Source organism: Talpa europaea (genome assembly GCF_964194135.1).
Source record: "Talpa europaea genome assembly, chromosome: 3".
In the NCBI taxonomy this organism is placed as follows: domain Eukaryota; kingdom Metazoa; phylum Chordata; class Mammalia; order Eulipotyphla; family Talpidae; genus Talpa; species Talpa europaea.
Genome location: NC_140069.1, coordinates 106504705 through 106528428, shown reverse-complemented (window position 1 = coordinate 106528428; position 23724 = coordinate 106504705). Strand labels below are relative to the sequence as shown.

At 44.1% G+C, this 23724-nt stretch overlaps 1 protein-coding gene across 1 annotated transcript in view; it reads right to left on the bottom strand.

Annotated features, from left to right (window-relative positions):
- Positions 1-20379, bottom strand: part of EEPD1 (endonuclease/exonuclease/phosphatase family domain containing 1) — a gene marked incomplete at both ends in the record, with an annotated part of 106652 nt that extends 86273 nt beyond the window's left edge. The window contains one exon of the mRNA XM_084229909.1: positions 19502-20379. Coding sequence (XP_084086035.1) covers positions 19502-20379 — 878 coding nt within the window. The remainder of the gene's footprint in view (positions 1-19501) is intronic.
- Positions 20380-23724: the final 3345 nt, after the last annotated feature.

The following is a 23724-nucleotide window of genomic DNA, read 5'->3' as shown; positions in this document are numbered from 1 at the left end:
ACCCGCTGCCACCAACAAATAGGGCACCAAGCTGCTTAGGAACGGGGAACAAACACACAGATGTGATTTTCTTTCTCCTATAGGAGCCATCTGCAACTCAGGTGGCTCATCTCTTACCAGGGACTTTCCTGAGTTGGAGAGGGCAAGGGCATCATCTTTCTAGGGCACCAATAGATGCCCACAGGTTAGGGCAGGGGATCTGGGAATCCTCATGCTCACCAATCACTTAAATACTGTTTGGCACAGGGATGCTTCATGCTAGTATGATCAATAAAATGAAATTCATTCATCAGACACCAGAAGTTGGCAATTCTATTTCTATTCCAAAGAGAAATTCTTGGCCACATGCACCAAGAGACACATAAAAGAAAGGTTGCAGCTGAACAGCTTGTGATATAAACAACAACAACAACTGGAAACAATCTAAATGTCCATCAACAGTAGCGTGGATAAGTAAATTATGGCTTCTTTTACATGCCATACAATACAGCGCAGTACTGCAGTGAAGCTGAATACAAATTACAACTACGTAGCCCAAAATGGAAGGACCTCCGGGGTATAAAGTTGAATGAAACAAAAATGAAGCTGAAGAGGATAGATGGCGTGTCACTCCATTTTTATGAAACTTAACAATGCAGCTCTTTAGGAATACAAACCCATGTAGTAAAACTGTCCAGAAGAGAAAGAAAATCATGAACACAAAATTTCAGTAAGTAATCATCTCTGTGTGGGGACGGGCACAAAGGGAACTTCAAATAATGATGTCCCCTTTCTGAAGTTGAGTGTAGGCTTTCATTTTGTCATTGCATTATAAATTCTTTATACCTGGCACCTTTTGTTGTTACAGTTATTACAGTAATTCATTTAATAAAAATGTTATTTAAAAAAGCAAGGATATTCAGCAATCAAAAAGAAAGGGACTTCTGCCATTTACTGCAATAATGCATTATGGGCATTATGCTACGAGATACATCAAAGAAAGACAAATGCCAAATGACCTCACTTATAGGTGGAATCTAAAGCAAGCACCACCAAGCTCGTAGAAACAGAAGAGACTGGTGGCTGCCAGAGGTGAGGGAGTGCTGGGAGGGCATAAGAGGTGGGAGGTGGGTAAAATGGGTGAAGAAGGTCAAAAGATTCAAAGCTCCAGTTTAAGTGATGGGGCTATAATGTACGATGTAATGTTTAGTTAAACATACTGTATTGCATGTTTCAAAGCACAGAATCCTTGCTATTCCAACAGCAATGCCAGAAAGTTAACAGTGGGCCTGCTTGTTGGGAGAGGTAGTGGGGGAGACCCTACAACCTTTCCGGACACTTTTCCTCTGCTAATTCCAAAAAGGGGAATATGAGAATGGACAGGGCAGGAAGGAGAGAAGGAAGAAAGGAGCTGTCGCCCCATCACCTTTGCCTTCCCCTGCCAATTTCAACTGAGCCAAGAAGAAAAGGTACAATGAAACATGACATCTGAAAGTGACAAGTCAAATGGGGAATCGTAGACAGGACTGTCACACCTACTGCACTTGTGCAGAATTAATTACCCTACATCACTTCCTCCGGTTTTACACATCCTATGCCCTGCCAATGTCCTGATTCCTTTATCTGTGCATTTATTGCTGGTGAAAAATAGTCTTTACAGGTGTTTCCTTCTGGTTTAACCTCCTTCCCTGTCCAACTCAGACCTGGGGTTAAGCCCTTCCACTGTACCTAAGGAATACCAGACCAAGTCAGAGTCCTCCCCAGTGTTCACGCTACTCCCCATGCTATTGTCATGAAGGCTCTAGAGCAATGGGGACAGTTGTGCTCTCAAGGAGACACTCATTTGACAATATCTGGAGACATTTTTAATGTTACACCTGGGGAACAGAGTCTTGGACATCTAGTGAGTAGAAATCAGGAAGGTCACAAAGCATCCTGTAATGCACAGATCATCCTGTAATGCCCCCTCCCCCATCAATTATCTGGCCCAAATGCCAACAGAATGAGAATCTATAATAATCTCAAAATGGAACAAATTTTTAAAATTCAAAATTTCCTAGGTAAAGAGTCCATACTCCAAATTACATCCTTCTTTACATGTGAGGGTGAACTTCAGTCCTTACTGCTTAGTTGAGTGTTATATTTGTCATCTTAAAAATGGATTCATGTTTAAAAGAAGAATCTAAGAAAGACACATAACAAATGTCCTTTAATTCAAATAGTTATGCTTCTAGGGGTCTATCACAGGTCAGACATGAAATCATTCACCTGGTGAAAGTTATCAGAGGCAAGAGAATGCCGGGGTCCCAGAGGAAATGGACAGCACAAGAAGGGCTCGAAAAAAAGAAACCAAAACCAACCAGAAGCCAACACTACGCTGCTTGTTCAGTGGTCACGAGAGGGAAGAGGGTCTGGTAACACAGACAGGGAGGCAGTATCTGATTCAGGAGGAGAAATACCTAGGCAGTGGATTTCTGCTAGGCTTTGCCACACCTTGCACCCCTGACCCACAGCATCTCCCCTTTTATTGGCTTTATGTGGTGCTACCCTTCCCCATGACATTTCATTTACGGAAGTTTCCTCAACTAACAACAGCATTTAAAGCACTGGTACAGGGCCAATATATCATGGTACATCAATTAAGATTCTTAATTGCATGAAACAGTAACCAACACTGGCTGATTAAAGCAAGAGAAGTACTTCATTAAAAGGATATTAAGGACCTCAGGCTGGGTAATCAGGAAGGAGGCAAACAAACTCCAGACCTGTTGTAGTCAGAAACCCTCCCAAATGCAATGCCAAACCCTTTATGCTAGCGCACCCTCACTGCCACCAGTCATGCTGTCTACCGTCTAGAATCCGATGTAAAGTGTTCTCACGTTGGATGAACTTTTTGTAGCTCCTGTGCTGTCGGCGACATTGGCTTCCAAATTAGAGATTAAGATCGACACAAGGATCTGCAGCGCCAAGGCCCTGACTGCAATGGATGGTGGGAAAGTGAGCCATTGCATTTCCAGCTCCCCCTGTGTGTGGTGCACTGTGCTGGCCCCCAAGTCTGAAAAGGAAGGAAATTTTCCAAGTGCAGATTAGGTGGGATGGAAGGGATCTAAAAGAATGACAGCTGGGGCCTCGCGAAAGTAAAATGCACTGACAAGAGGGGGAGGAAGGGCCTAAGTAGTATTTGCATTTTCGTGTTTTCAATGTTTCATATAACAACTAAAGGTTCCTACTTGGACATCAAAAATGAATTTCACAGTTTGGCCTTGAAGTATGCAAAAAAAACTGAGGTCTTGGAAACTAGCTCTGATTTTAGCAGTCGCCAGGTCATTTGGAAACCTGGTTATAGAAAAAGTAATTTCTAATTTTTGCCTGAGCTGCTTTTAAATGAAACCAGATGCTAGGTACCATTGGTCTTGGCTGAAACTAACTACAGAGGACAGTTTACAAATAATTAGTTAGAAGGCAGTGTACCGCCAACAGCATACAGGTCTTTGCAACTATATTTACTCACAGAGAAAGTGGAAGAAGCAAAGGGACAATTAACACTAAAGATAAAGATCTATTTTAAAAGATGGGTATATTTATAACTCACACATACCCAGACACTTTGTGGGTAGAGACATGTACAGACATATATCTGTGGTCAGACACATGGGAACCCATGGACACGTGAGAAGCAAAAAATTTTACAAAAACAACACTCAATAAATGATATTTGAACTATAAAAATCAGCTCCAAGGCCTGTGATCTCAAATTTGACCTACAATAAAGTCTGACTCATTGCTGGAGTTATTTTGCACAAATAAAATTGATATTAAATCTAAACGTTTACAACTTAGGGTCACTACATTTTGGTGGGTTGCTTTAATCCAGTAGCATGTGCATTTGGTTTTCTGTAGGGTCCACTCAAATTTGTATATCTACTCTTACTAGAAGGACAATATGAGATTTATAGTACAGAGAATTGATTTATGCTTTAAAAATGTGAATCAGTGCCTCCCTGGTGGTGCAGGCGGTTGAGCACAGAGCTGTGAAGCTGTCTGCGCCTCTGTAGCATGGGTTCGATCCTGGCCAGCCAGCGAGGGTCCCACATGGCGTGGCAGATCTCTCCTGTCGTGCCTGCTGCTCCCCTCAGCAGTGTATTTTGTCAGTCTGCCTGCTCTGTTCCCTGCTCTGTCTCTGGTGAATCCTCTTACCCTCCTGCGCATCTGTCCTATACCCCAGTTCTTGTATAAAAATAAATCTTAAAAAAAAAATTTAAAAAAATGTGAATCACAGAGAAAGGCAAAATGAATTAAAATTACTCAGGATGAGAATATGTATGACCAAGGTGGAGTTCCAAATTGGTAAGGAAAAGACAAAGATGTTTATAGATAGTATTGGGAACATTGGAAAAAAAACAAAGAAAAGTAAATCCTAGCCTCATATCTATACAAAAGTAAACTTTAGCTAAATTAAGAACTTAAATATGAAAGACAAAACAAAACTATAAAACTAAGGTGCTAGGAGGAAAACATAAGCATAAATTTGGGGTAGGATGGATTTGTTAAACAGTATCCTAAAGGAAAATTGATAAATTTGACCACAACAAAATCAAGCATTTCTGAGCTGTGAAGAGCAACACAGACAAAGTTACTGGGAAAGATGGACTTGGAGAAGAGTTTTGCAATCCCTGGGACCAAAGGGATTGATGTCAAGAACGTGCATGAACCCTTCAAAACCAATAACTTAAAAAAAAAGCAACTTTAAATTTTACCACATGGGCCAAATATATATGAGAGAAGTTGTTCCTCAATGGGGAAATCCAAACAGCTTACAAGTAACTGCTGCTGCAGCTGGACCCAGCTGGCCACAGGGAGCCCAGGCAGCCCGGCCCTCAGGTAGGCCCAAGAAACACTATCCTTGAACATGGGCAATGGCAAAGAGTAGTCAGAAGCAAAGAACTAGTTGGAAACCATAAAAACACATGCTTTATAGATGAAAACCACTAATTTTTTAAAGGTTATGTCTAAAGATACATATTTAACACATTGCACTGGGAATCCAACAGAGGAGGATGAGTGGAGATGAGGATAAAGAAGAAAAACAGTTTTTTAAAGAGTAGTAAACAACAGAGGGGCCTTGCATTGATTGATGACAGAGTGCCATAAATAAGGGTAGAATGGCTCAACTCTCCACAGCTGAGGCTAAAAGAATAAGGAAATAAGTATATACATAATTTTATTGTCTATGACAATAGGTAGAATCCTATAGAAGTTGCTCCTTCGAGGTTGTTTTCTGGCCTAGAGTCCTGTGATTTTGCAGATACTATGATGAAATGTCCGAAGCTCACCTCTCCCTGCAGATCCTGGCATAATGTAGGTTACATTTTGTCTTTAAAATACTAAACTTCCATCTAAAACACATAATGTGAATATTGGGTAACACATATACTTCTTTTTTTTATTTTTTAATTTTTTTATTATTTAAATTTTATTTTTATATTTTCCTTACAATTACAACCCCCTTATTTTGACCCCAAGCCCTCCTTTCCCCAGCCCCCACCCCCCATGGAGTGTCTCTGGTTCATAGTTGTTTGTTGATTTTGATATTTTCTTTCTTATAGTTATTCTTTTTCCTGGTCCCTTATTTAAGTTTTCTAGATTCCTGCTATGAGTGAGACCATCAGTATTTTTCTTTCTCTTTCTGGCTTATTTCTCTGAGCATGATCCCTTCCAGCTCCATCCATGTTGCTGCAAATTGCATGTGTTTATCTTTTTGGAATGCTGAGTAATATTCCATGGTGTATATGTACCACATCTTCTTGATCCAGTCATCTATTTTTGGGCATTTGGGCTGTTTCCAAAGCTTAGCTACTATAAATAGTGCTGCTATAAACATAGGGGTGCAGGTGCTCTTTGGAATTGATGTTTCTGTGTCCTTTGGGTAAATACCTAGGAGTGGAATTGCTGGATCATATGAAAGCTCTATGTTTAGTAGGTCAAGAAATCTCCACACAGCTCTCCATAATCGTTGGACTAGTTTGCACTCCCACCAACAGTGCAGGAGAGTTCCTTTTTCTCCACAACCTCACCAACATTTATTGTTGCTAGTTTTTTTAATATGTGCCATTCTCACTGGTGTAAGATGGTATCTCATGGTAGTTTTGATTTGCATTTCCCTGATGACAAGTGATGTTGAACATTTTTTCATATGCCTGTTGGCCATTTGCATTTCCTCTTCAGAGAAGTTTCTTTTTAGCTCTTCTGCCCATTTTTTGACTGGGTCATTTTCTTTGTTGTTGTTGAGTCTCATCAGCTCTTTGTAGATTTTTGTGATCAGTCCTTTATCATTAGTGTTGTGTGCAAAAATGTTCTCCCAGCCGGTGGGGTTTCTCTTTGTTTTGGTTATTGTCTCTTTTGCTGTGCAGAAGCTCTTTAATTTGATGTAGTCCCAGCTGTTTATCTTTGCCTTCACTATCACTGCTTTGGGTGATGTGTCTGTAAAGATGTCTTTGATGTGCACATCATGTCGTGTTTCGCTATATTTCCTTCTATGTATTTTATGGTTTCAGGTCTTATGTCTAGTTCTTTAATCCATTTTGAGTTGGTTTTTGTGTATGGTGTTAGGTAGTAGTCAAGCTTCATTCTTTTGCATGTAGCGACCTAGTTTTCCCAGCACCATTTATTGAACAAACTTTCTTTGCTCCAATGCGTAGTCTTTGCTCCTTTGTCAAAGATTACTTGACCATAAATCTGTGGGTTTATTTCTGGATTTTCTATTTGATTCCACTGGTCTGTGTATCTGTTCTTGTTCCAATACCATGCAGTTTTGATGATTATGGCTTTGTAGTATAGTTTGAAGTCTGGGAGTGTGATGCCTCCAATCCCTTCTTTTTTTTTCAGGAGATCTTTGGCTATTTGGGGTTTTTGGTGATTCCATATGAATTTCATCAATAATTGTTCTATTTCTTTGAAGAATGACATTGAAATTTTTATTGGAATAGCATTGAATCTGCATATTGCTTTTGGTAGGATGGCCATTTTAATAATGTTCATTCTTCCCATCCATGAGCAGGGGATGTCTTTCCATTTCTTTGTGTCTTCTTCTATTTCTTTTAACAGTGTTTTTTTTTTTTTTTTTTTTTAAGATTTATTTTTATTTATTTATACAAGCACTGGGTACAGTCAGAAGCGTGGGAAGGTGAGAGAACTCACCAGAGCCAGAGCGGGGAGCAGAGCAGGCAGAAGGACCGAAGGACACTGCTGAGGGGAGCAGCGGGCGGCAGGAGAGGTCTGCGCGCCATGTGGGTCCCTCCTCCGGTGGCTGGGGAGCAGCCGGGGATCGAACCGGCACTGCAGAGGCTGTGGGCAGCTTCGCAACCCAGCGCTCAACCGCTGCGCCACCGGGGAGGCCCATCTTTTAACAGTGTTTTATAGTTTTCTTTGTATAGGTCCTTTACCTCTTTTGTTAGATTTATTCCCAAGTATTTGATTTTTTTTTTTGTTTCGATAATAAAAGGGATAGTTTTTTTGATTTCTTCTTCTTCAGGTTTATTGTTTGTGTATAGGAAGGCTACTGATTTTTGCATGTTGATTTTGTATCCTGCCACTTTACTGAACTGATTGATTAGTTGAATTAGTTTTTCTGTGGAGTTTTTGGGGTTCTCTATGTATATTATCATATCATCTGCAAACAGGTAACACATATACTTCTTAAGGCCATTGTTCAAAGTCCAGTGCAGAGATACCAGTCCAGTGAGAATCACAAGGCATACTAAATGGAATGGTCCAGTTTCTTCCCAAATAAGGGGTATTTATGCAGGATGGTGGCACTTTTTCCTATTACAAAGCAATTATTCTGAGCTAGCTAACAGTTTCATGACCCTATGACTAAGAATTAAGGAATTGTAAAAAGGCAGTTAGAACAAAGATACCGATATACCTTGTATTTTATCAGCTTGGAAACCTATCTGTATACAGCCCACCCAGATCTAAATAGATAGGTGTCTCTCCAAAGAAAGAATAGTAAAAAGGCTGTTAAAAGATACACAAATGTCAACACGTGAGAAGATGCTAACTATCATTACTACAGGTAAATGCAATTCAAACCCTCCAATGAGATAACACCAACGTGGCTATAGTAAAAAAGACAGACAATAACAAAGAAGAGGATGGAGAAATAGGACCCCTCATACATTACTGGTGGCAATGTAAAATAGTGTAGTCATTCTGGAAAACAGTTTGGTGTTCCTCAAAATGTCAAACAGAACTACCACAAGCATCAGCAACTCTACTCCCAAGTATGTACCTAAGGGAAATGAAAACATGCCCACAGAAAAATTTATACATGAATGTTCATAGCAGCATTATTCATAATAGCAGGTTGTTACTCCAGCTTATACCAAATATCCATCAGTAGATGACTGAATAAAGACTATGTGGTATATCCATGTAGTGGAATATTATTCAACCATAAAAAGAAAAGTACATTGATGAACCTTGAAACTTTATGCTAAATAAAAACAGCCAGACACAAAAGACCACATATAATTCCATTTATATGAGGTGCATAAAACAGGCAAATCATAGAGACAGAAATTAGATTAGTAGCTGCCTGGGGCTAGGAGGAGGGTCATGACTACTTATAAGTATGGCGTTTCCTTCTGGGGTGATAAAAATGTTCTTGAATAGTGGTAATGACTGCACAACTCTGTGAACATATCAAAAACCATCTCAAAGGAGTAAAATGTAGGGTATGAGCATATATCTCAATTTTTTAAAAATCCAACTCCTCCAAAGTCCCACATTCCAGACCTCTATGATAACATTAGACAAATTTTAGTGCCCTTTAAAATTGCTGTGGAAAGGTAAGAACTTAGCATTCAATTATTGTTTTGAATCAGAAAAATGAAAAATAGGTTTTGAACAACCATTTCATAATTCCAGATGCTGTTCAGTTAAATTTACCCCTGAGTTTAGATGATAGAGCAACTTTGATTTCTAATTTGAAAATCTAGCAATATCAAAAAACAAAAATACTTGCATTTTTATTTTAAACATTAGAAGCTTTAAAACCAAGACAATTCAAGTTCATAAATCAACTTCAGTCCTGACTGGCACTTAACTGAGTCCCACACAAGTATACTGTAACACAAAGTTCTCATGCTATTTCACTTCTGTGAACATATATTTAGCATTAACAAAAATCGAGCTTGAAAATTAAATTCAGAACAGTGAAAGCAGACAGTGCAGTTATACTGCCCTGGAAGTTATTTTATAAGTCAACTAGTCCAGACCACCTGTTCAAATCCTGCCTAGATTAAGGTTATTCATGGGTTTTGTAAGCAGGCCTCTATGTCCTGAAGAAAATGCTGGCCAGTGGGTCTAAGTCCAAAAAAATTTTCATTACTCCTTCACCTCTTTTATTTATTTATTTTTTTAAAGATTTATTTATTTATTTATACAAGCACTGGGTGCAGTCAGAAGCACGGGAGGGTGAGAGAATTCACCAGAGCCAGAGCGGGAAACAGGTAGACCGACAAAATACACTGCTGAGGGGAGCAGCGGGTGTGGCAGGAGAGGTCTGTCACACCATGTGGGACCCTCACTGGTTGTCGGGGATCGAACTGGCGCTGCAGAGGCTGCAGGCAGCTTTGCAACCCAGCGCTCAACCGCTGCGCCACTGGGGAGGCCCCACCTCTTTTATTTCTACAAGTTGCAAGAGATTTCTGGGAGGATTTGGGATAATGATAAACGCTTGACTTGATAACTAGTTACAAATTTCAGTCAATCTTCTAAAGAAAGTAATGGTGGGTCAGTAACAACCTGAAGTTACTGGCAGGGTCATCAATATACAAACGCTGTCTCCAGACTAATAATTAGTATCTGGGCCAAGTACAGTTAGGGGAGGTACCCTGTTTCTCACCTCCACTCCACTGACATGCAGCCGCCTAGGACTACAGGTCCCAGCAGTAATTAGGGAATGAGAGAATAAGGGTTGGAGCTGAACATATACCATGGAAGGCAGGGAGGGAAAAAGAGTGAGCTTCTGTTCCTGTGATTTGACGTGTGTCCTGGTACAGCTGGGAAGGAAACGTGTGGCGGAGAGACACATGGGAAGGCTGATAATGACAGCAGTTACCTTGATTTGTACTTTGATTCCTATTCCTTTTGTCCCAGCTTTCTGGGACCTGCTTCAAAACCCCCTTCATACGGGTCCCCACCAGAATGTTCTTAGGACTTGTGGCAACCTTTCAGGCCTCAGGTGCCATTTTAGGAAGACACTGTTGGGCTAGGCATTTATCCACGAGGGGATAAGCAACTGAGTGTTTTACTGGGACACTCTTATTAGAAACTTTGTTCTTTCTTTTTATGCACACTCATTCTATTAAAGTTCTCCCACTCTAGGAGTATGCTTCCTTTGTCCTTATGTGTTGGATGGCAGAGCCCATTTTAGAGCATGCAAGTTTGGAGTCCCTGGGTGCCCCTTGTCATACTAACAGTGCTAGCATCTTTAAAAAACACAGTAGAGGGCCTCCCTGGTGGTGCAGGAGGTTGCGCGCTGAATTGTGAAGCTGTCCGTAGCCTCTTCAGCATGGGTTCAATCCCGGCCAGCTGGCGAGAAGCCCAAATGGCAAAGCAGAACTCTCCTGTCTCGCCCGCTGCTCCCCTCAGCAGTGTATTTCATCATTCTGCCTGTTCTGTTTCCCATTCTGTCTCTGGTGAGTCCTCTCACCCTCCCACGCATCTGGCCTGTACCCTGGTTCTTGTATAAATAAATAAATCTTTAAAAAAAACAAAACACAGTAGATGTTTTCTAATCCAGGCAAAGGGCCCAGTGGATTGTCCATTCCTCTCCTAAAAGATGCTGAGGGATAGATTTCCAAAGCACACTGAGTACACTGGGCTGGATCAACTGTGCATTCAAGAGGGGCAGCATGTACTCAAACAGGGCCAGCTGTGTCTGTCCCCAGACTTGTTCATGCCAGCTGTACATATTACTATGTTCTCTTATAATGTAATGTCAACTGGCAAAATGGCAATGTGTGCAGAGTTGTTTCTGGGGTGTTTTCTTGGATGATTGTTTAGAAGACATTTATGAAAGTTATTCAAAGAAACGTCTGTGAAAATAGTTATGGCCAAGATAATTGTAAAAGTCTCAAAAGTGATAAAATAAAACCAACTCTGAAACTGTACTCAGATAGTTTTGCATATAACCTTTCTCCACTCTGAAGAAACAAACACTAGACACAAGTGCACGTACACACATGCACACAGTGACATCATTGTATATAGAGATCAGGACTTAAGGAACTCACCAATTTGGGTAAGAGGAAAACTAGTCTAGTATGCAGGCTGGGGTGAGGAATAAAATACAAACACAGAGAAAAGCACTAGCAAACTCAGAATTTTTTTTTAAATGAGCATGTGTTGGAGACTAACTGCTTGAGTTGTACCCAAGCTCTACCATGTACATATGTACAGGCTGTGTGACCCTTGGTAAAAATTACTCAGCTTCCCTGGGCCATCCCTTTTGTACCATTCCTTCTGTAAAAGAGGGTGAAAGATGATACTCACATATGAAGCTCCTGAAGCCTGAGTTTCAGTCTTAATTGCCCTCCTTTAGTGTTAATTATTGGTTTTGTTCTTAGCACAACTACAACTGAAGCTGTAAGTACAATCATCATGAGGTGGGGGGAAATACAAGCAATATTTTGCTCTTTAGAATGAGTCATCAAATTTGAAAAGACTGGGAATCACTTTGTAAAAAAACTGATCAGTAAAGTGCAGAGTGACCTGAAGCTGCAGAGGCTACCCGCAGAGCAAGGAAGGACAGAGCCTTGAATCTACTGGAGCTGAGTCCAAGGCCTAATGCCAGTCACTGGTAATGTGAGGCCATGAAAATTTTTACTTTTTCCCAATATCCGATTAAAAAAACAGAGATGTAGGGCCTCCCTGGTGGCACAGCAGTTGAGCGCTGGGTTGCGAAGCTGCCTGAAGCCTCTGCAGTGCCAGTTCGATCCCCGGCTGCCAGGCGAGGTCCCACATGGCGTGCAGACCTCTCCTGCCGCCCGCTGCTCCCCTCAGCAGTGTACTTCGGTCCTTCTGCCTGCTCTGCTCCCCGCTTTGGCTCTGGTGAATCCTCTCACCCTCCCGCGCTTCTGACTGTACCCAGTGCTTGTATAAATAAATAAATAAATAAATAAATAAATAAATAAATAAAATTATAATAAATAAATAAATAAAATAAAAAAACAGATGCGAAAAACTTAAGAGGCAGACTGAATTTGCTTTAATGAAGTGCGTTCTGGAGAAGTTTTTAAAAACCAAATATTGGATCAGTATTTAAAAAACCAACAAGACAAGGAGACCTCCCACTTTAAAAGACACTATACTTTCAGCACACCATGAGAAACACTAAGCACCCATTTCACCTTCCAGCTTTGGTGTGAGCAAACAAGATTCAGATCCTTAAAACACCATAAAACCACACCCAAAACGCACGTAACCTTAAATGTGACAATGTGAACAACATTCTCTTGGCTGAAGCTCTGTATTTCAGGAGTTTATAGTGGCCTCCAGATAAAACAATTGAAGGTCCAGCCTAACGGCTTAATCAGGTAATGGCTGAACCAAAATAGAACCTACAGGAAACAAAGGCTCACTGGCAACAAACAACAAAGCAACATAGTTTGGGAGCTGTAGTGGGTGCAGAAAACCCAGGGCTTCTGTATCCAGTAGTTAGGTAGGATTTAAGACTTTTCTTCCTATGAAATGTCCACTCTGAACACATCTCCCCAGGGTCCCCACACAATGGAATGCAGCCATTTGGTATCTGTCAATCAAAACATTACAGTAAGAACTTGTCCAGACCAGGGAGCATCTGAGGTTCCTAAATATTATTTGAAGACTGGACATCTGCAGTTACAGCAGGGCATTATGGCAGCATCTCCTGGCTGTTGTGATGCTAGGAGTCATGGATATGGCATTTCCACTCAGCTGTACTCACTATACACAGAGCAGGGTGTCCATGATGAGCTCATCAAATGTCAGTGACATACATCATTTGATTTGTTATTGGCAGAAATATTATCAGGGAATTCTGGGATAAAATCTTCTATAAGGTAGGGAAATTTTGAAATAAAAATAACATATTTGGGCCTCCCCGGTGGCACAGCGGTTGAGCGCTGGGTTGCGAAGCTGCCCGCAGCCTCTGCAGCGCCGGTTCGATCCCTGGCGGCTGGCAAGGGTCCCACATGGCGCGCAGACCTCTCCTGCCTCCCGCTGTTCCCCTCAGCAGTGTGTTTCGTCAGTCTGCCTGCTCTGCTCTCCCCTCTGGCTCTGGTGAATCCTCTCACCCTCCCGGGCTTCTGACTGTACCCAGTGCTTGTATAAATAAATAAATCTTTAAAAAAAAAATTATTTGAGTAACATACACCTTACCTTACCTCTTCCTAAGTGAGTTTGCATATTTGATTCTCCATAGCGTGACTGCATTTGTACAAGCCTGCTATGTTCCTATCTTAACATTTCAGGTTATAGACCTTGGTGGTGGGCCAGCCTAGACTCCTGCATGTAAGAAAATGACTCCCATTTTCCACTCTTCACTCCTCAATTGTGTGAAGGGCTGCTGACCTCCCCTCTTATTGCCCCCCCCACCCCATGGCATCACACTCTTGCTACTCAGACCCCAAGCTCCCCTCCAAATAAGCCTCTTCCCAACCACCTGATGAGGGTCCTGCCCCTATTCTTTCTCCTGAGCTTTCCACATACCGCAGGAACCAGACATACAGGGGCTATAGTCCTGTAGTGAAGCTTCTCCTCCTTCCTCATCACACACCCTCATAAATATCTGCAAAATGTCTCCTTCCAAAGACTGAACTCCCTGATGACAGGGCGGGGTCGCCTGGTGCCCTGACCTCACCAGATACCAGGCTCAGAGTAGTCTTCAATCAGTATCGAATTTATGTAAATGGCTTTTGATAGAGATAGTCCACTAAAACTCCCCTAAAATGACTTTGTTCTCCGTGTCATAGATAATAAAGAGAAAATGTGGCCTTGCTAGGCACCAGGTCTGCAGAGAGAACAGACCACAAAGCCTCTTCCTCCACCCAGTACGGACCAAGATCCCAGGGAGGAAGCAGCAGTGGAGGGGATGAGGTGAGCAAGCTGCATCGTGTGGAGAAGATGCTGAGGCATGCCAGTCAGCCCGGGATTTCTTAAATGCCTCTGAGCCTGTCTTCTAGGAATCCACCAGTTAATCCTCCCAATATCCCAAACAGGCAAGTCTTTCCAGTTTCTACCTCTAAAAGATCCTCTCTTCCCCATCTACTTTCCCTTTTCCCAGGTCACTATCTTTTTTAGCCTTTATCTGCAAAGCCTCTCAACTCCACAACACACTCCAGTGCCCCTCCTCACCCCTCCAAGCTACCAGAACAACCCAGTAACCAGTCACTTATCAGTCTCTCCTAACTCTCTATGGCCTTCTTTGGTTGTTAAAATAAAAGCCTTGGAGACCCTGCCTCTGGTCTTGCCTTCCCCTGCAACCCAGTCACTTGATATTCCCAGAACTCTGGTTTGCTGTCTAGAGCACTCTCAGGGCCTTTGATTGCGCTTGCTGATTTGTCTAGTAGAGCACTCTTTTCCCCAACTTTTTCATTCCTGGCACCTTCTCATCCATCAGCTTTCAACTGAGACCTGTCTGGAACCCCATCTAGCTCAAGACTGTCTTTGGCTCCACCCTCCTCAGCATTCGCGACTATCTGTAATTACGTGTCTACATACTGATTTGTTCATCTCCCTGCCTTGCACGGAAGCTCCATAGGAGTGGGGATTTTTTTTTCTCTACTTTATTACTAGAGCCTGAGACAGCACTTGGTATCTAGTGGAACTCAACAGATACATGAATGAATAAGAAGGAATAAATATCTCCTGGGAGAATCAATACTATCAAATCCCTCAAATCAGATCCCAAATGGACCCAGCTTTCCTGAAGGACAAAAATAACATCCTTCCCTCCCTTTGGCGAAATAAACTCATTGTTAGTGTTCTGTGCACAGCATGACTCTTTTCATTCATACTGTCTTTATCAATCCATAGCAGTCCCATTACTGACCACCTTCTTTCTCTGAAAATGACCAAGAGTTCCTTGGCTCAGAAAATTAGAACTTTGCCTTGGAACTGAGCCAAGGTCACAGATTCATACTTGAGGAGCGGGGTGGAGGGCCCTGTCCCTTTCTGGATTGCTCTACCTCTGGCCATAAGCCCTGTCCTTCAGAGGAACAAACACAGGAAGGGAGCAGAAGCCTCCAAGGGCTTGACTCAGTTCCAAGAGTCTAGATGAAGCCATGGTGCCTGGTCAGTCCCAGACCCAAGACAGGGAAGATATACTGGAGGGCCAGTAAAAGGACATGGAATTTGGGAAGAGACGCCTCCATTTCCTACTTTGAAATCAGACAAATACCTGGTTTCAAATCCTGACCCCAATATCTACATTTCTGAAGTCCACGTGGTGCTATTTAATCTCTCTGAGCCTCAATTTCCACAGCTGTCTAAATGCTTTGACAATTTCTATTTTAAGGGCAGTGCTGGAGGGCGGTGCGGTGGGGTGTGTGGGTTGCCCCCAGATGTTATGTCTGGCTGCATCGACCCATCTTTCAATTCCCCATGATAAGCCTATTATTTTTATGAGAAAAAATACAATAATTATCAATCAAGCTTGGTGACTTGCCACAGAAATCTTGGTTTATCAGACTGTTTTGAGACTGAGCCATACCAGTCTACTTGTATTTACTTAATTCCACTAAATAGCAGGGCCAAACTGACTCCTGAATTTAGCATATGCATGTACATAGCAGTCATTCAATACATATTTTTTATTGAATGAATCAAGGAACAATTCATATAGGTTGTGTCTACACTGACCCTACTAATCAAGCCTAATGAAGAAAAAACTCTTTTTTCACAATCAGTGTTTATACCAGGCACTAATTCACTCATGCTTTGATACTTGGGACACTTGTGTATTGAGAAAACAGATTTAGACCACTCTAAAGCTAAAGACGTTGACACTCAAGTTCCCTTCTGATGCAGGCCATGGGAAAACAAGCAGGTAGATGTTAAGCCTCCTTATTTCTTTTAGAGATTCTCTGTTAGCATCCCCAGGGTTTATACTTTGAGAAACCAAAGGTACTTTTTGAAATAGAACACCTCCTCAGAAAAGAAATGAAAAATAAAACTTAAACCATCTTCATTCCATCTGTAGGCTGTCACCAAATTTTGCAAGGATGTTTAGCAGAAGCACTCCTCCTTTAGTCTTGCTCCATAAATACAAAGAAGGAAAAACATTGCCTAAGACTGAGATTTGGCAAAGGGTTGTGATGAAACCCATCAGTTCTGTGCCCAGCATGACGTCCTTGAAGACTTCTGGTGATTGCATGATAAGCTAGCTTTCTGCCCTCCTACCTCAGGCTTCATGTGCAAAATATGGTTTCTTGTGGCTCACATGTGTTCATCTACCAATGAATGCAGCAACATCTCAGGACAAGAAAGGACTCTAACTCCCATCCTTCACAGGCATGCTGTAGTACAAGAAAACACACCTACTAAAGCAGAGAGGAAAACTAAAGGCTAGCTATTCCCTTTGCAAAAAAAAAAAAAAAAAAAAAGAGTTCAAGGCTCAAAGATCTCTCTCTCTCTCTCTCTCTCTCTCTCTCTCTACCCCAACCCTCCTTCTCTCTCCTTTTCTTTCTCTCTTTCTTTCCCACCCCTGCCTCCAGTAGCCATATTTAACAGATGGAAAAACTGAGACCTGGAGAAGTTAAGGAATTTCACCAATTTAACACAGAAGAGGTGGGACCAAGGGTTTCTTTAAAATGTCTTTACAACAGATTTAAGAAAAAGTGCCTAGCACACAATTTGGCATGTGCCCTTAACTGGGAAAAATGTGGAATGCCTGAACAAGAGGCAGAGTTAAAATAAACTTGCTTGCAAAGATGCTGGGTCTAAAGTCAGGAGGTCTAGGTCTTAGTCCCAGTTGAGTCATCAATAAATTGGAGGATGGAGGCAAGTCACTCAACTTCATCTAACCCAAAGACAGAGATTCATTAATGAAAGCAAGCATTACCTACTTCTCAGAGTAACTGGGGAAATCAAATGAATGGGAAAGCTTTTGGAAAATATGAAGGCACATGCAAAAATTATATGTATACATTTAGGAAAATAAGGGGCTCCTGGAAATTTACCTGCATCCATTCTTGCTCAAATGAAATGTATTTCCTCTTACTAATAAAGGGAACAATTGCAATGCAAGAGATTTTTGTGAATCAGGATGAACACACAGCTCTGTCTTGGACTCATGATCCACTTTGTCACAGCCAGCTGTCTTTGGTGTCCTAGCACAGTTACATAGGCAACAGGCAACGTACTCACACCAGCTCTGCAGGGAATCAGACCCTAAGCCTATTATTTCTTGTTTACCAAGAAGGTGCTAGGAGAGCCCAAAATGCTAAACATACTGTGAATAAGCAAAAGGAACCATCAGCCCACAGAAAAATGCATGTGGGTGAATGTGACAAACGTGACAGAGGTGTAGGTTACCTTCCTACTTACTTCCAGGGGCTTCTGGGTTTGGATAAGCTCTTCTAGCACTCTTGCCCGAGGATAGCAGTTTAAAGTCTTCAACAACTCACCACCCCTCTAGAAAGTGCAAAAAGGAAAACGAAGACAAATCCTAATTCCACACTGGAAGGAGTTATCTGTCCCTTCTTCAGTGTCCCTCGTTTCCCAGTTACCCGCTGAAGAGTGGAACCTTCAAGGGTTCTACAGGGGCAATCAAACAATCAAAGGAAACATAGGGTCTAATAAGTGCTGCACGGCTCCCCCAACCTTGCCAGAAAAACCAGCACAGGGAAATGTATTTTCCAGAGCAAACTATGGGGGAGAGCTGATGCCACACATAGTATGGTGGAGCTCAAACTTTGTGTGCAGCAGAACCACGCAGAGGGCATGCAAGAATACAGAAATCCACAGCTTCTGAGTCAGTGGCTGATGTTGATGTTGGTCCAAGGACCATACTGGAAAAATAGCTGTCACAGTAAATGCGCAAGTGTGCCTAGGTAGTGATTCCCACTGGGGTAACTTCGGATACCAATTCATCTCTTTCTCCCCCCAAATCGAGCCTTAATAAAAGTCATGATAGGAATTAAACGGCTGTCCTTCCCTGGATTGCCCACCCCTCCCCTTCCCTTATGTCCTTGGTGCTTTCAATGAACCATGATCAAGCTATCCCTGATAAATACCTCACGGGGCTGGGTCTAGTTCTTATCTGTACACATGCTGATTTTGTAAAAGGACTGAGTTATGGTGCAAAACAGGACACAGCAGTGCAGAAAAAGCACTTAGGGGCTCTTGGGTCCAGTCCTCCAACCCAGGGCACAATCCCTCAGTAATGAGAGTGTGCTACCAGGACATACCAGAGAAATGTTTTGATCTGGTTTTCTCCTCACTCATTACCCTGACGGTCTGCACAACTCACAGTGATTATCTGCCATGAGTTTACTTCATGTCACCAAACTACCACCTGCCAGCCCCATCAACAAGCCAATACAGAGAAAAGAAGCAAGAGGCTACAAACATTACACACCTCTGGTGGGTGGCAGGGTCAAATCCCTCCAGGCCAGTATCAGAGGCTTTCTGACCTAGAGGAACTGTTAAAAATACTCGTTTTCTTCCCAAAGCTGACTGCATTATATAAACCTATTTTACTAACTGGAAGACTTACTGTTACAATAATATTGTTTTTGTTTTATGGAGACTTAACAGAAGTTCCTACAGAGATCAATGTCGGGAAAATGTAAACACTGAAAAGAGGCTATCCTACAATTCTCTTCCCCAAAGGTTCAAACGGGAAAATCTGACCAATATTCACCACACATCAGTTTGGCTATGAGACGAGAGAGGGAACATACATTTGGGGCTGCAATTGTGGGCCTGAAAACCAACTTCAGGCTAAATAAGGAAAAAGAATGAAGAGAGATTCATTCACAGCATTTTGGTAAATATACAGTACAAGTGTTTTCAAATACCTGATCTTTAAGATGATTTTGTGCACACAGACATATTTAATGGAACAAATGTGACTTTCCCTCCCTTAAAAGCAATCCAATTAGCTCTTTCTCACATGTAAAACTGTACAATAGTTCCTAGGTTCTGAGTGCCTGATCTTGGTATATCCCACCAAGTCCAGTGAGTCAAACAACAGACTCCAAAGCAATAACACCAACATAATCGCCACTTAGCCGAAATTATGAACTGATCTCAGATATGCCACATTCAAGACCAAGGCCATGAGCAGAAGGAGATTCTGGAGCAGAAGGAGAGCTCAGTCACAAGAGACAATATTGGCTATAGTCTCAAGAACACTTAGCAAATAGTGTTGGTCCTTCCCTACCTTCCAAAAAGTCCACTCATCTGCATGCACAGATGAGGACATGCAAGAGCTGCTTTGACACCGAACACCCTTGGTGGTTCCTGTCCTCACCTGTTTTCCAGAAGTGTCATGCACACCACCTCTCGAACTCCAGGGTTGTTGGCCTTCTCCACCGAGCAGCCCTGCAAGTTCCAAGTAGCCAGCCTTAACACAGGTCTCCCATCCCTCGTGCCTCCAAAGGCCTCCACGGAAGGCCTAGTGGAGATAATCTGTGTGGGCCCCCCTGGTGGCAGGTCCAGATCTTCACTTTGCAGACTGAGGGAGGTGGGACTGGGGTGAGGCTTGGCAGTGAAAGTCAGACCCCCATTGGTGTGAGTGGATGGAGGTCTGGACCTCTCAGCAAACACCTGGTGCCTGATCCGGTCCAAGAATGCAGCGTTGATACCACCCATCCTCACCAGGTCCTCAACGCTGCGGAAGGGCCCATGCTCCCGGCGATAGTCCACGATGCTGACTGCCATCTTCTCTGTGAGACCTCGCACGCTCATGAGCTGGGCCGGTGTGGCGGTGTTGATGTTGACACGAGGGGTGAGAGGTACAGAGGTGGCCAAGTGGTGAGGTTGCTGCTCTGCCAGCAGGTCCCTTCGCAGGGAGCTGGGAGAGTGTTGTGCTGAGCTTCCCTTACTGCTCACACAGATCTCAAACTTGACCTGCTCCAGTTTGGTGGCGCCCACACCACTTACAAGTGCCAGGTCTTCTACTTTCTTGAAGCCACCGATGTATTCGCGGTACTCCACGATGCTGCGCGCCACTGCACGTGTTACCCCGGGCAAGGTCATCAATTCCTCCTCTGTGGCTGTGTTGATGTTGAGGCGCTCCTGATTCACTAGAATGTTGCTGAAGTTGCAGGCTGCACTGAATTTGCGGCTGTGGGACAGGTCCGAGGGGTCCCTGGGGATAGAGCGGTGGCAGCCCAGGGTGCTCCCCATGGCTGGTCAAGATCAGGGCCCCAGAAAGGCCTCACTACCACAGAAGAACTCTCTGGATAAGGATTCAACTCAGGAGACCTTAGAGGGACAGAATGGAAGGTGCTTGATTCAGGCGGAGAACCAGTTCTCAGACAAACGCTAACTCTCCATGGCCAGAGCGTCCAAAAGAACCTTTCATTTGGTCACCTAGAAAACAAATTAATAAGCACATAAGTTGATTGAATTAATCAGTTTGCATTAATTAGCCTTCCCTACCTAGACAGAACTGGAATTCTAAACAAGAAGCCCCAGGCTAGTGGCTATCCAGGAACCTCTGAACAAATACACAAAATTAGGCTGGCCCATGTGCATTTTCCTCTGGAGAGATCAGGGGTGTGCTTTCTGTTTGTTTTTGTTCTAATATCACATTGCAGTCCAAAGGCTACCAATCCCTTCTCTTGGGAAGCGACTGATCCTCATCAGCAGATACCGTCACCTCTCAACTCTGGCGACTCTGGGACTCTCTCTCCTCTTTGGTGGCTCCCACCTGGGCTCTAGCAGAAGGCAGGGCTCATCCCTTACGGCTGCCCGCGTCTGACAGTCAGGGCCACGTCAACTTGGGAATCCTGTCCTCACTAGTACTGACTCGGAGACGGGCTTCCCAGACCCCCCACCCGACCCACCGCCAGTGCCTGCGCCCTTCGGCCGCTTCCCGGGGTCGTCCTTCTTCCACCTGCAGCTCCCAAGCCCGAGTCCAGCCGGGACAGCTGGGGGCCCGTACCTGCAGCTGGGGTGCCCGCGCGGCTGCCAGTCAGGGGCCGGGGCCCAGGATCCCTTGCACGCCGCCTCGGGCCCCGCGTCCCAGTTCTGTCTGCGGGAGAAACTCTCAGAGTCGCTCTCCCGGAGCGGGCGGGAGCTACAGAGCTGCTCAGAGGCGGAGCGGCCGCTGAATCTGGGAGCCGCGACCGCACCAAGGCTAGCGACCGCACCAGGACTTGCGGCGTCGCCGCAGTCGCGTTAATCCAGGAAAAAGTCCTGCGCCCCGCTGAGACGTCGGGATCCGCCAGAATCGCGGCCAATGCCCAGCACCAGCTCCACCGCTCCCGCTCGCCGCCCGTGTCACAGTCGGAGTCCCGGCCGCGCCGCCCCCGCCGCCCGCGCCTCCTCGGGCACCTCGGCCACGCCTCCTCCCGCGCGTGACTCCGCCCCTGGGCGCCCGCGGGCCTGTGGGCGGGGCCTGGGCGTGAGGCAAGGGGACCCGGAGGGGGCGGGGCCCTGAGTGCGAGGGGCGGGGCCATAGTGGGAGGGGCGGGACCTGGAGGGGGAGAGGTAGAGCCCGGACGCTCAGGGGTGGAGTGCGGAGCCGGCGCGTGAGAGGGGGAGGGTCCTGCTGCGCGGGCCCGGCCGGAGCTCCTGGGGGAGGAGATGGAACTCCGGAGCGCGGAGGCGGATCATCGCGGGCAGAGGCGGGCCTGGGAGCGCAGGCGGGACTTAGGGGCTGAAGGGGCGGGGTCAACGCCAAGGCTGCAGTCACCCCGAGGGGGGTTCCTCGGGTCTGCTGCTCCTTAACCGAGGTTACGACCCAGCACTGAAGGCTGGTTGCATGCACTGAAGGCTGGTTGCATGCATATAGTCATCTGAGGAACTACTTGCCCGAGGGGTTCTCAGGGGCTCGAACACCATGTCACTGCAAGCCCCAGTTAGTCCGATTGGGGGGCTTAAGGCCAGGACCAGTTTACTCCTACTGGGAGGCATCCTTGTGGATCAGAGGCCTTGTTCAGTTCCGCAGTCAATTTTATCTGAGACATTCTAGTGCGGACTGAAAGAGGTCTTTTTTACTGCCACCCCCTACTTTAGGCCTCCTCTTTTCTTCCGCTGGTATATACCTTTGCTCTGCTCACAGAGAGGTATCTTCAAAAGACTCTAGTAATTCATTGGAGGGGTGCACACCTCCAGTTATCTAGAGATACGTTCATGTGGGTCATTTATAAGGTTGTGCTCTAAGCAAATAGGATATGTTTCTATAAATTTTAATTCTAATCATAAAAAGAAAGGAAATGGAGGCTTGAAATGGAGGCTGCTTCCCAAAATTCAGAACAGTTTTTGGATCAGACGACTAAATGACAATTTAGTTAAAGATTATAGAACCCGCTGCATTACAGTGGATTCACAGAACTAGAGTACTCGATTAAACAAACTATGTGGTGATTGTGTTGAACTTTGACCCTGGGTGAAGGACCCAGAGGACCTTTAGTGTCCTCTGAAGTTTCATCCTCAATCAATGTGACCAGTGCTCTGTTTGAAATTTCCAACGCTAGATCCCAGGAACTGTCAGGGAAGACAGAAGGAACTTCAGATGTGAAAAGAGAAGCAGTTAGACTTGGCAGAATGCTATTGTCTTTCTGAGACACATTCCCCTACTGTGTATATTCACCAGGACTCTTAAACACAAGTGACAGAAATCTGAGTCAAACTAGCTTTGTTTTTTTTTTTTTTTAAGATTAATTTATTTTATTTATACAAGCACTTGGTACAGTCAGAAGCACAGGAGGGTGAGAGAATTCACCAGAGCCAGAGAGGGGGAACAGAACAGGCAGACTGACGAAATACACTGCTGAGGGGAGCAGCGGGCGAGGCAGGAGAGGTCTGTCGTGCCATGTGGAAACCCTCGCTGGTGGCCCAGGATCGAACTGGCACTGCAGAGGCTGCAGGCAGCTTTGTAGCCCAGTGCTCAACCTCTGCGCCACCAGGGGAGGCCCTGAGTCAAACTAGTTTATACCAAAAGGGAGGGGCCTGGGTTCTTGTCTAGAAAAGTTAGGGAATATTTCTTAAAGCATGACTGCATCCAGCTCAAATGGTGGTGTCAAAACTTGGTGTGACCCCTTCCACCTTTCTCCTCCACTTAACCCACATACCAGCAATAGGCTACATTTTGTCACTCCTTTCCTTCTATAATACTGCTTTAGCCAGGGGAAAAAATATTTAAGATAAGCAGGAAAATTGCTTTTAGAGGATGTAAAAGTCTGTTGAGAAAAGGCGTTTGATGGGCCTTTGAAGCTGTAGAAGGACAGCCTGGGGCCATGGCAAATTGAACTAGAAGTAGAGAAACCATTTATTTTATTATCCAAACTTTAAAGGGTAAGGGAGGACACTATTAACTTCACTGGCACAACAGGTGAAATCCAATTTTACTCTCTGTAAACCTAAGCATATGTTCCCCCCTTGGTAGATATGAAGCCAAGAGTTAGCTAAATGCAGTGCAGTAAGGAGATAGCCAGAAGGAGATAGCCAAATTTAAATTGACTGACCCTCCCAAATGTTGGTAAAGATATGGAGTAATGAAACTTTCAAATATTACTTAGTGGG